This window comes from Ambystoma mexicanum, chromosome 2q, assembly GCF_040938575.1.
Source record: "Ambystoma mexicanum isolate Mex_15411 chromosome 2q, UKY_AmexF1_1, whole genome shotgun sequence".
In the NCBI taxonomy this organism is placed as follows: domain Eukaryota; kingdom Metazoa; phylum Chordata; class Amphibia; order Caudata; family Ambystomatidae; genus Ambystoma; species Ambystoma mexicanum.
The window spans coordinates 239,949,191-239,962,739 of record NC_090924.1 but is presented as its reverse complement, the minus strand read 5'-3'; the positions used below and the strand labels follow the sequence as shown (position 1 = coordinate 239,962,739).

Below are 13,549 nucleotides of genomic sequence, written 5' to 3'. Positions count from 1 at the left end.
AGTGTTCCTCCCGCTCCCGGCCACCATAGAAATGGAAAAGGCAGCCATCGTTGTTTTTCCCCCTCGGGAGATTGATGTCACGCAATAAGCGCAGCCAATCTCCAAAGGAAAAAAAACACACAGTTGCACCTCTGGCAAATCCCAGGTGCGAATGGAAATCACGCCCCAGCAGGGGGTCATAGAGGCCAGTAACAGCCTGCAGACTTTGGGCCGTTACCTGACATGTAAGCCGCCCTGCTGCAGCAGGATTGCTACATTAACACACTGACCTAGTAGAAGCTACCTGTGTCACTGAGCAGAGCACCACAGTCGTCATCAGAAACAATTGACAATTCAAGCAGGGGCTATTCCACATGCCAAAGCCCTGTAAACTATTGTTTTCTGCTTAAACATCTTAATATGCCAAACGTCCCAATGCAAATTAAGGCATCCTCACCCTTTCAAATGCTGCTTATTTATTTTGTTTGCTCATTTGTTAGCTTACTTAGGTGGAGGATCTCTGGCAGGACGATAGCTGTACTAGTTTTCTAGGAGGCGTCAGATGTAACAAACGAAACTGCAGGTGTGCAAATCAGGTAACTAGTGCTTTAAGTTGGATGCTAAATCGAGGGGGGGCTCCTTAGGAGGCAGCTCTCATTATGTGTGTACTTAGGCAATGCCTGCCATGCCCCCCAATGAGAGCTCCCTGCCCTCGCAGTCCTTTCTTTCAAGGAGCCACATGGTTAAAGGGTTGCCTGTGGGATCACCGACCCCTCACAGACAACCCTTGAACCACAGAGCTCCTTGAGTGAAAGGGATGCCTGCTGCATGTTGGCTCTTCATTCAGAAATAGGAGGAGGGCTGGGTTGCTCGGCCTCTCCTTTTGTTTCCGAGTAAAGAGCCAACACGAAGCACGATGCCCTTTAACTGCATGGCTTACTGCTGCGTGTTGGCCCTTTTCTCAGAAAGAAAAGGAGAGGCTGGGCTAGCCAAATCGATGTACGGTTTTTATTAGCATAAAGCAGATGTGATGCCTTGTCTTTTTTCTAATCCAAAGTGCTGACACCTACAGACAGCCATTTAACTGTGCAGTGCTTTGGCTAAACAGGCTGCCCGAGGGGTCGGCATGGCTGGGCTAGTCAGGGTTGAGCCCCGGCTCGGGAGCCCTTTTTGGGGGACTGCCCGGGCCCACTTAAAGACCTGCATGTAACACACCCTCGAAGCTGTATTAAGCCATTTGGCTCGACATGTCTTGTATTGGGAGAGCGTTACTGATAAAAATAACGTAAAACAAACAATTTTAGTCAGTCAGTCTGAAACATTGCATGGTGTCAGACTGCTGAATTAGTCATTTGCTTATAGTTCTACTCTTGATTTGTATAGGACAGACTCAGCAGCTTATGTTGCATAAAATCCAATACCCTTTAAAAGAGCAAGAAATATAATGTGTATTGTTAGGTACCCGAAACAGGAGAAGGCTGCATCTTCGGTTGCAGTTTATTCATCTGTGGCAAAAATGGATTATTTAACCTATACAAAAACAAAACAAAAATCAATGCTTTAAAAAGTGTAAACAGTCCTAATGAATTAATGCATTTTTTTTTATTTTATTTTAAAGTGCATTTGGTTACATTGCAACCTTTTCACACTATTACATAAGACATAATAATAAAATAGCATATATCACATACCATCTCTACACCAAACCAAGTCTATTAAAATTGATGCATAACCATAAGATTATTAGAACAACCTCAAAATGACACTTTTAAATGTTTGCCTTTTTCATATAATCATTTAATGGTGTTCCCGAAATTGTCAAAAGTTTACTGACGGCTATTTCCCATACATGCAAGGCAGCCTCCAAGATAACCAATGATTTAGCCCTGAAAAAACGCCTCAACAGTTGATTAGACGCAGGCATAGCAAACGTAGTATAAGCTCGCTCATAGACACCTTCCAACACTGAGCAGATTCAATATTTTTTCCCTCCTTTTACACCCACTCTACAGATTCTATGCCCACCCACGCACCTGTATTTTCAAGTACCGGGAGGGTCTGCATCCTCAGTGAGATAATTCTTTTTAGCTTTACCTCCTTTCTTATGGGGCTCTTTAGGTTCCTTTATGGGTTGAGACTTGTTTTTAAGTAAGTTATATATCGAGTGGGAAGCTCTTCTGCCCCGCTGCATGTCTGCGTTATAACTCACTTCGATTCAGAGTCCAGATAATATAAATCACTCCAGACAAGGGTAGTAAAAATGGGCTGGTGTTAATGTGCAGGGATAATTCCCCTTACACTGCACAGGAGAGATGAATGGATTTCTCCCCTTTCCCCGAGACCCTCCCTTACCAATATGGTATACCGGGGAGCGTTGTTAACCCGGATCAAAGGCCGAAGCCCGCAGTCTCCGGGAGATACTAGTAGACTCCCCTTCTTCTTCAAATCAGCTCCAGCTTACTTCCAATGTAGGGGGTCGCACTATCTAAGCGGGACAGCCAGGTCGATGGAGGGTGTACCGGCTCCCCGCACTATAGCCAGCACTTGTGAGGAACTCGCTGCCTCTTCTAATCCCAGGCCCCCTCCTCCTATCAAGGAGAGAAGCCCACCAGGATGAAGCGCCCAGTGAGTATATACTCTCACACTGATTTATGAAGTGGGCACTACAGAGGCCAATCCAGGCCGTGCCCACCTCTTTCCGGGGGGCACCTTGTAGAGATGAAGCCAATCACCAGGGACCTCCGCAGCTAACTGCGTGCCGTGACGTAGTCTATTGGGAGCGGGTGCCGCAGGGAGCCAGAGGAAGCCGCCGCGCCGTGCCATATTTATATCAACCGTGTAAATTTCATGTCACGGTGCGGCACGGCTCAGCGGCAAGCATCCACGTTATTCCGTTCCTCAGGGTCCTCAGAGTTCTCACCTGCTTTTGCCTGGACCTGCCTGCACTTCTCCCTGCTGCCTGAATCTCTCTTTCTCCTTCGTTTCTCCCGCAAGATGTTTCTCCGTCGCTCGCTCCGTCGCTCGCTCACTCACTTACTCGAGACGCGATTCGAGGAAAGAACCCACTAGCGTGGGCTTGCGCGGATTTGCGTGTCAAGCCGCACCTCTTGCTTCAGCACCAGCACCAGCTTCTCACAGAGGCCGCCTCCGACAACGTACTTTAGATGAGATAATGAACCTGTCAGGGCCGGATTGCGCCTTTTTGTTAAATATGTCTTGGGAACACCCAAAACAATACGCCTGGTGGGAGTACACCCCAAATTTTCATAAGGTTCCAAGATGGGTTAGGCCCTGATCCACAGCAAAAGTGCAGGCTCTCTCTGGAATCCTGTCCAGGTTAAATATAAACCAAGAATCTGGCATTGGAGACACCCCAATGTCAGACAGATATCGTCTCACCCTTGTACCTATGTTCTTAAAACACTCACTCTTCACAAATCGCATGGCAAGTTGGACCGCAAGGAGTCCTTTCCCCCCCCTCCTTCCTCCCTTAAATCAATTTGTATTCTCGCCCAACATTTGCAGGACGCGAGTGATCATATTGTATTGTTCAAGCCTGGTGGCCTGTATCGGTAAACAGGACGGGAGGTTCAACAAGGACCGAAGAATCTTTCCATCTAACTTACCCAGGGGGGCCACCAACCCCCATGGAAAGACATCCAAGGCATACATCATGGTAGGCACAACTGAAGTCATATAAACCAGGATCTTGGCTTCGATACATCTTCCTCCCTAAAAGTCGATAATTTTTATGAGGGCAAGCCATTTATGCCACTGTTTCTGGGTAATGTCATCCACTAAGTAGGCACCCGAGAAGGTTGTCCTTATAGAGATTCCAAGGAATATGTACTCCTTTGTCCTTTCCAACCCCCCCCCCACCATCCCCCACCACCAATTATGAATGCTCTTTGCAAATGCTCCCTTTCCAAAGACCATAACCTTGCTCTTTTTGATATTTGGTCTCAGGCCTAGGTCAGTCGAATAGACAAAGCCTGTAAGGAGCGTTGTCGTCCTATTTTTGTTTAATCGAAAATAACTACATCATCTGCAAATGCCATGCACACCAGGCCTTTATCTCCCCCCCCCCCCAAAACTGTGGAGGTGGGGGGCTAGTTCACCACCTCCCCTAACCTCTGGGTGAGCTGAGGGATATATAGGTTAAAAAGAAGGTGGGGCTAATGCACCCCCCTGTTTTAGTCTTAGTAGTAATGGGGCTTGATATGTTCCCATCCTGGGAAAGTCTAATTCTAACTCTGTCTCACTGTACAATGCTTTGATAAAGTAAAGCAGAGATGGGTCTATTTGCCAGCTTTCTAACAGTTTCCACAGTTTTTCTGTGAAATGCAGCTGAGAAGTCTACAAAACAGACATGTAACGCGGTACCTAGACAGCATTGGGTATACGATATTAATGTCAGGAGCATCCAGATTGAATGAGAAGTGCCACAGCCCTTTCTGAAACCTGTTTGATGGTAACGTAATAGGCCCTTTTCAACCACCCGGGCAGTGAGCAATTCCAGCAACAAATTAGCAAAAATGGTGCACTGCAATCAAACATGGCCAATAATCTATTGTTGTCTGGTAGATCACATGGGCCATTGTAATAGACTGGGATAAGAATTGCAGATTTCCAGGTTCTTGGCATAGTGCCAGTTTTGAAAACATGCATGAACAGTTATTGTAAAATGTGAGCACATAATGGCGCATTTGCCTTCAAAACCCGGTTTGAAAGACCATCCGGGCCTACTGCACTCGAGGCCTTGATTTTGAATAATTTTGGCCTCTAGGTCAGCCCATTTTAAGTGTGAGCTCACTATTGAATTTGCCATCGGCCTGACTTCCATGGGCGATTTTGGCCAACAGCAAAAGCCCTTTCCATAAACATGACCCGATTATCCACCGTTACTGTAAAAACTGGAAGGGGCGGGGGGTATCTGTACTCCTGCTCTCTATATGGCAGAGTAGAAGCACAGAGCACGCCAGCCAAGATTTTCTATTTGGTAACTTTGGACGAGCAATCAAGGCTTAAGCTCTCAAGAGGTGATGTCGGCTGGATTTAACTACAGTTCCTTTATGGGGGCAGTCCCCAAGCCCCCATAAAGGAATGTCCAGACACTAGGTTAGTGAAAAAACAGTTCTTTATATGAATAAGGTTCAAGTTATATACTTACACAATAACGCACTTTGTGCTCAGGCAATACTATAATGATAAATGTACAATTTCTATGTGGTACCACAATCACTCTTTGACTCCATTAAAATGCACCAACTGCTGACAGTTTCAAATGCCAAACAAATCAATAATAAAAAAGGTATCAACAATAGACCTGGGAGGAAAACAAGTTGGTTAAACAAATGGCAGAATACTGGGTCCCTACCAAAGACAGTTCTGTGTGAGGATCCCCCCCACCTGGGCAACCTGCAAATAAGATATATTAAACAAGCCCAGTCCATATATTGTTTAGCAGAGTACGATTTCCTTCTACAAATGTTCGACTACCAATTGTACCTGGTTTAGCAGCGTTCGACGACGGGTCGTCAATGGATCCTTTTGAGTGAACTCCCTTTAAGGCAGGAGCCACGGATCGTCGAGATCCCTTGAAGAAAAGGGTGAACAATGGCGTCGAGGCAGCAGCTTCGGTCCTGGTGGTGCTTGTCGCAGATCAGTCGTGGACGTCCGGCGAAGAGGAGGCGTGCGGTGCACGTTTATGATGACAGTTGCCGCAAATATGAAGAACGTAGGCCCAGCAAGGGCGTCGGGGTTTGACGTCAGCGATTGGGTCTCTACTGCGGTTGGCTTTCAGATCTTCGTCAGCGTCTTTGAGGAATTCGGGTGGCGGGAAAGCCACCAGCGGATTCTCCTCAGTTCGTCAGCGACCATGTGTTTCTCCGGTGGGACAAAGGACGACGGTGATGAGCAAGGGAGTGCTTAGTACCAATGTCTTGGGCAATGGAGCGTTGCGGCTCCGGGCGACGATGTTAGTCGACAGCGGTGACTTAAATGTCCGGGTGCTTCGCTTCAGATTCCTCGGCGGTCCCCATCTCCGGTCAGCAGCCTTTCGAGGACTGACTTCCAAGGAGCATTGGTGAAGGTTAGCTGGTGCACAATGTTCCCTCGTAGCTCAGGAACGGGTCTCCTAGCCAGGTCCTCTCTTGTATCAGTTCTTGGAGACACGACAGCTTTCGAATTGCGATGAAGGAAAGCAGCAGCAAAGCCTTCTTCACCAGCTGGGCTTCAAGGCAAGTATCAAGTTTCGACTTCAGCTTCTGAACAATTCCAGTAAGTGAAAGGTCCCCAGATATACTGTTCCGTCTCTCATTCACACTGCTGGGCCAAGCTCAGCAGCCAATCATTTAGAAGGGCATTCAGCAGGCAGGCAGCTAATCAGGCTCACAGTGCATTCAGGCCATTCTTCTACATCCAGACACTTTCAACAAGGATGAAAAAAATGGAGGATGCTCAGTGCACCTGTCAAATTCAGCATAGAGCTGCCACCAGCCCATACCCTGCTCTGTGGGGGACGGACGGGGTGTGTCTCTCTCTCTCTCCCTCCCTCTCTCCCTCCCTCTCTCCCTCCCTCTCCCTCCCTCTCCCTCCCTCTCCCTCTCCCTCCCTCTCCTTCCCTCTCCTTCCCTCTCCCTCCCTCCCTCTCCTTCCCTCTCCCTCCCTCTCCCTCCCTCTCCCTGGTCGTGTAAGGAATGTAGCTTGGTTAGGCCTATATTATACTGTAGCGGCAAATTGCTTCCTGCCAAACCGCTATTTCTCAGATGTAAATTCAATTGCTCAATCCTTCTCTCAATTCCAGCAAAGCCGATTTCCCCCTGGATTGACCTCTGGGTGGAATCCCAGTCTTTCTCTACCATCTTCCAGTGACCCCTCATAGTTTATTAACAGTACGACATGATCAATTGCTTTGGTTGTTCTAATCTTCAGCACAGGATTAAGCCCCTCCCAACAGTCATTAACAAATATAAAATCAATTTGAACAGGTTGTCTAACCCATCCCTTCTCCCTGCCTTAACAGGGATAGTTCAAACACTGCCAGTGCTCCCAGCCACTCCCTAGTTCTCGCCCTCCCGCTCTGTCCCTTGTTCCTACCCAGCCACGCCCCTCTTTCCTGATCTTGCAGACAGTCAACATTAAAATCCCCAGTTACAATGATGGTTCCTCCTGGGCAGTGTGCCACCCAGTCTCTAAGTGTCTCAACTGTGATGTCTATTATTTCTGATGTCAAGGCCCCCCCTGGGGGGTCATAGAGGGTTGCCAATAAAGTTGGTATTGTTCCACCTCCTAGGTTCTTTATGGATGCTGCCGAGAAATTGGGGTGCGACGGGCCAGGGCAAAATTCTACAAGGTTGGAGGTTACTCTGGGCCCCAATACAAAGGCTGCCTTTAGGTCTACCTTTCAGGGGGCGGGGGGTTCCTGCCAGCCGTAATATTAAGGAGTAACCATCAAGGTTAATCGAATCATATAACCAAGTTTCCCGGAGACAGAAACCCATAGCATACCTCAATAGTCATCATTCTGCCATTTCATAGGAAAGAACTGTGGCCGTGAGGCATCTGACTTTGCAGGGCGGTGAATCTGGAGCATTTAACATGAAAAACTCAGCACATGCCCTTTCTTGGGAGGATTTGGCACTCATCGTGTGGCTGGATATTTGAATATTCTTTTCCTGGGGGAGGAGGGGGGTCTTTTGCACTTTTTATTAGGAGTACAATTCCAGCTACACTCTCTTTTAAGGACCTCTGATCCTCAGATGGCATTTTTAGGTTTTAGGATATTTTATTAAGGAAGAATTTTAAGGCCTAACTTTCCCATCACTAAGCGTCTTACCTACCTACAACTACATTAACTAACGAAGGCCCGGAGACAGACTCCCTTCTCATTAGGATCCTTCTAGTATCAGTCTGTAAATTAAATATCCTCTTGTTACTTCTTTGATCAGTCTCTGTAACCCTTCCAATAGTCTTGTGAGCTTTCCTCTTCTTTAGGAATCTCCTTGTTATATCTCTTACAACTTTCACCCTGTTGATTGTAGGTTTCAATATATTCTGGACTATAGTCGTGGTTTGGGACCATTATTCCCCTTGGTATATTAAAGTTCAGTTCACTTTAGTCTTTCCAAACTTGCATCTGTTGCACTACTGGTGCCTGTTCCCAAGGTATTATCACTGGCTCATTATTCAACTTTTCAATAGTTTGTGTTTTCAAATTATCACACTGTTGAATTTACTTTAGATTCTTTTTCCCCTTTTCCCAGGGTCTAGCAATCATGGGTTCTTCTCTCTATTCAGCTTTGCAATATTTTCCTCTTTTGTGTTCTCTTTAGATTAACTAGTTTCAAGATTAACTTTGTTTCATAATTAGTACTGAGACGAGTTGGCTCTACGACATAATGATTCCCTCTTCGAGACCACCCGACTCTCCCGGTTTCCTTCTTCTTCGAGGGAAAACATCACCCGGAGTCAGGTCCCTCAGAGTCCTTCTCGCTTAGACTTGACCGCTGGTTCATTTCTCTCACCTGCATTTGTTTTCTATCACTCCCTCGTCTCTTCTTGGTTTCCCACCTCGTCTTGGTGCTCTGGCATTCAGATGTGGAACCAGACACCTTCTGGCTTCTCCCGTATGATGTCTGGGTGAAGTTGTTTGGACCAGTGGTCCACCACGGATACTTCCTCGTGGTCCCCCCACCATCTATTCACGGCACTTGCTCTACTGGATTCTCGCGTTGCTGCTACGCCGTGGCTGTGGTGTTCCGCTCTGTGCAGTAAAGCGAGTTTGAAACTCGCAACCTCTCCGATTCCTGGCTCCTGCCGGTGTCACGCTACTCAGGGTCTTCCTGAGCCAATGTATGCTTTCCTCAGTCCCTCCCTCTGGTTCATCGAGGTTATATAATCAACATACTTGTATCAGTCAATTGGTTATTTTCAATTAAAAGGGACATGGTTATTTTCAGTAAGATAACAGCATCTCTGCAGAGTTTCTTCGTCCTAGTCTTGATGTAAAGGAAGTTTCTAGTATTTGAGAGCCTCCCATGTAGGCCCCGACGCATACATCTTTAGTTCCAAACAGGAGTCCTTGTCCCCTAAGGGGGAGTCTCTCCTGGTCAGGTCCCACTTGCCTCTACCCCTAGGGAGGGTGGTGCGGAGTGAGCTCTCCTCCCTAGCTCCCATTATGTTGTGGTAATTAGAATATATGTATTTACAATTGACTACACAGATATGCGCTGTATGTTTCTTTACTGTTTTTATAAAATAATGTATATCACCTATTTGATTAATTAAAATTGAGATTATTTCTATATTGATTCCACAGATTCAATTGCAGATAATATTTATTTTAATTAATTTCTCAATGCAGACATCTTTACTAAACATTTACTACCACCATGTCTCCACAAAATTTGCAGTGCACCCTATGGGGATTCCGTCCAGCACAAAGCACTGAATCTGAACTAATGCACATGAAGGAGTCTGTGGCAGACACACATTTGCTAGCTGTCCTCTTTCTTTTCAACTTGTCTGCTGCCTTCGACACCCTTAATCACACTACCCTGCTCCAAAGATGAAGGAACTGCTTGGCTAATCAGGGATACAATAGATTGCAAACAACCTGCAGGACAGAAGTTCTCTGATGAAATTGGCTCCTTCTGCTTCAAACCCTTCACCATTTCCTCTGGCATCCCCATAGGATCAGTCCTTGCTCCACTACTCTAACTGCACATGTAACGACTTGCGGACATGCTAGAGATCTTCAATACATCTTTCCAGCTGTACTGAAGAGACGCAGATGGGCTTCTAGCTGCCAAAGTCAACCAACTTCTCGCATGACATCAAGTGCGTGGTAGTACTTCACGACTGGCCAATTGATAATCATCACTGCTTAAATGCTGCAAAACAGAGATCATGATCCTTGGCATGAGTGTCCCTGGCCCCCTCCCTTTTGCCTGGCCTCCCTCCATGGTCCATTTGCACCATCCATGGAAGGTCCCCGAAGCTAAAAACCTTGGCATTTGACAGCAAACTCTCCTTCGGCAAGCGGATCCGTGAACTTTCTAAATGATGTCACTTGTACCTGCATATGCTTAAAAATATTGCCTTTCTTGAATATGTGGGGGTTACCAGGGCAATGGTCTTAGCCAGGCAGGACTTTTGCAGCAGCCTTTACCTGGGCCTCCTTAAACACATCCTTCAACTTATCCAGAACAAAGCAGCCAGGCTTGTTCTGAAGCGTAATACATGCAATCACATTAAGCCAGCATTGGAGGCCTTGCACTGCCTTCCACTGGGAAACACACATTGGCAAAGCCAACAGTTTGGGCTTTGCACCTGCTACTATCAGAGTGCAGTTAATACCACTATGGCAGTGCCTGTTTTTTCAATAGTTTTGTGGTATGCAATAAACAGGAAGCAAGTAGGAGTCTGCAAGTAAGTCTTCAATGTAAGTTCCTTATTTAAGTTCATGGTCACAATTAAACATTAAGTACATAGCAGTGACCATACATGCATTTCACACCAAAGATATTAGTTTTTCCACTTACTCATTGCATCTTCTTGTAATGTTCCTTCTCATGTTGCCACTAAGAGCTGGCAGAGGCAGGGAACACTGATCGGGCCGAGCCAGGACCAAGCCTTTGGGTCTGTCTCTAGAAGCCCAACGCGGGCCGAGCCAGAGTCGCATGGTGGCTGGACCAGGGGTGGAGTGGTTAGTCAGTCTTTTTTGATGGGAAGAGAGGCTGAGAAAGAGAACAAGGGGATGTTGGTGCTGGGGGAGAGGGACAGTGCGAGTATTTTTTTCAAATAGTGGGTAGAAGGCTGGGGAATATGGGTAAGGGGAACAAATGCTGGAGAGGTAAGGCGGGCGCTTGACTTGCTTTTAAAATCTCCCACCAGCCTATACCCAGTCATTCCAGGAAGTGCTCTGGTCCATTCCAGCCAATGAAGTGGCTGGGCTGGGACAGGCAGTCTGGCCAGAAAGTCGGGTGCTGGGCACCTGAACGTGCTATCAGCACGCCTGGAGCATGGAGCATTTTTCTTTACGGTTTCCGTGTTCCAGAACAGCATGTGAACCTCTTGATCCGCCCCTACTTTGGGTAGGCACTGACCCGAGAGAAGGGTCAGGCCAGAGCCCCAGTTTAGGCCGAGGCCTTCCAAGCCTTATGGGGCTTGCCCAGCTCTATCAGTAAATATCAAAGTTTGATGATGCTCCCTGTAAAGTCACTTCTGTTGGTGTGAATACATAGGCAAATTATGTGGCGTGGACAGATTTCTAACAGCTCAGGTCCTGCATGGATTGGCCCTACAGTTTTGTTTGTGCTGCATATGTGCTAAAATGCCATATGCCACTAATGTTACTAAAACATTGATGGTGGGGAGGGGCATGGATGTGAATGACACTGTATGGAATCGTGTGTACTGCGCTACTACGTCTAAAGTGACCTGCAACACCATTTTGTAAAGTTGGCAACCCTCGACGGAAAATGTTGAATGGGGAGGGATGCGTGCGCCTGCATGAGTGAGAAGTTAAATTATCATCAACTGTTTCAAAAAGAAGCTATGTCCCAGGGACAGGGCGAAAGGTGGAGCACTTCAAACGGAAATCAAGAAGTCTACAAAGTAGTTTAGAAGTAGGAACAACTTTTAAATTCACTATTTCGACCCATCATCAGACAATCGTATCTGCACTTTTCACATACCTGAGCAAGTTGGAAAATTCCGAAAAGTTTCATTTATTTTACGTAAACTCTTTTCCTGGACGTGGGCACTGGCTGTGAAGCTCAGCTGGTTTACAGGAGAACAAAGCCCATCTGGGTACAGAATGTTTCAGACGAGCTGCAGCACCCGAGACTGGGGAGTGTCATGAAGAAGGCATGCTACGCCGCTCACATGCCCTCCTCTTGCATACAATCAAATGGATGCAGTGAGAGCAAAAAGTACCCGCTGCGCAAGCTCTTGCCCGGTTGCTTATTTACACTCCATTCTCACAGAGCGCCCAATGCGGGAAGGGGCCTTGCTTCTCAGTGTACTGTACTTCTCACATCAAGGACTACGAAATATGCATTGATTTTAATCTGTGAAAGCACAACCATTGTGCTGGAAAAATGTTCAACTAAAATAGATTCAAAACCAACACACAAGGTGCTCAACATACAGATCCAGCGTCACATTCCTTGTTCAAATGCAGTTACTTAAAGGGGTAGTTCATTCAAAAAGGTTCTGCTTTAAAAATATTGGCCATAATAAGAAGATATATTGGCATTGTTCCTATGGCAAATAATTTTGAAAAGGACCATCCAAATGTGGATTTTCCAGCACTTAAGGCAGCCATTTTCTAAGCTGGAGCCGTTTTGTGTGTGAAAGTTAATGAAATGCTCCTGCGGCAACAAGCAGGCAAAAACCCCATACTGGGAGCTTTCGTTTATTGCAGATGTAGAGCAGAGCATTTTTCAGCATGCAGGCACAGGGATCATTGATGCTGGTGACATTTTAAAAAGTGGAAAGTGGAGAACCCATTTAAGGGGAAAGAGGGAACTATGACCAGGGCCATGTGATGACTTCTGCACAGTCTATTCATCTGCTGTGTTTATTTACTGATGCCTTGAAAGAGAGGTCAATCCAGAGGGACAAACCAATACACGGAGTAAGCAGATACACCTACACAATAAGCTTCAATCAAACTGTACTGAGGCATGGCGCCTGCACATATATCCAGCTGAAACAAAGCCATGTGCTGCACCACCATTTTTTATTTGAATTATTTTTTCTACCTGCACCGCCATTTGCCCGTTTACAAAGCCATTTTGTCAAATAGAAGTCAAGCGGAATTTGCAAGGAACACTATGGAGCTGCAGATTAGAAGACTGGTAAGCAGAACTAGAAACTCATGACCGAGCGTATACCTGTAACGCTCACCTGGTATCCACGGGGACGTCACTCTAGGCTGTGGGGTGCTTCCACGTTGGATTTAAAGGCCCATGTACATATATGAGACCTAGTTTGAACAGCCCTTCCTTCCTACATATGAGCGTGGTGCCAAAAGTGCCAGGACTGGCTCCAGGAGCCCTTTTGCAGTGGTTTTAAGGCCTTCCGGGTTCTGGTGGGAGCCTGCTTGTGGCACAACTTGTGCCCCCTCACAGTGGTCATGACAGGCACATGCTGCAGTTTCCACATCTATAGTGTCCTTTTAGCTTGTCTGTTTGCCAGAGTTGTTCCATACTGTAACGCTCACCTGGTATCCACGGGGACGTCACTCAGCCTGTTCTGACCTCTTACGACCTCAAACCCTTCCCTGGAGGCTATTCGACTGGAGACTGGGCCTGAAACCCAGGATTGGTAGAGTTTAACTCCCTATTGTCTCTGTGAGCTTGAACCCCTTCTTCCCCGGGGTCCAACACTTCCCTTTGATCCACAGCTCACCTTGTTTTCATGGATAGTGTGCTCTCCGTCCTGCTTTCAGCGCAGGGGCGCGTGGATTGATGCAGGCTCGTTGCTGCCTAGTTACTTCACTGGCAAGAGTCCGACAGGTAAATAATGAGACTTTTGAACAGTTCTCTAACTTCGTTCCTTT

General features: G+C 46.7%; 1 protein-coding gene across 1 annotated transcript in view; it reads right to left on the bottom strand.

The window, feature by feature from the left end:
• GNPTG (N-acetylglucosamine-1-phosphate transferase subunit gamma) overlaps positions 1-13,549 on the bottom strand; it is a 243,797-nt gene that overhangs the window by 208,768 nt on the left and 21,480 nt on the right. Inside the window, exon 3 of the mRNA XM_069647204.1 lies at positions 1,442-1,509. Within this exon, the coding sequence (XP_069503305.1) occupies positions 1,442-1,509 (68 nt within the window). The remainder of the gene's footprint in view (positions 1-1,441; positions 1,510-13,549) is intronic.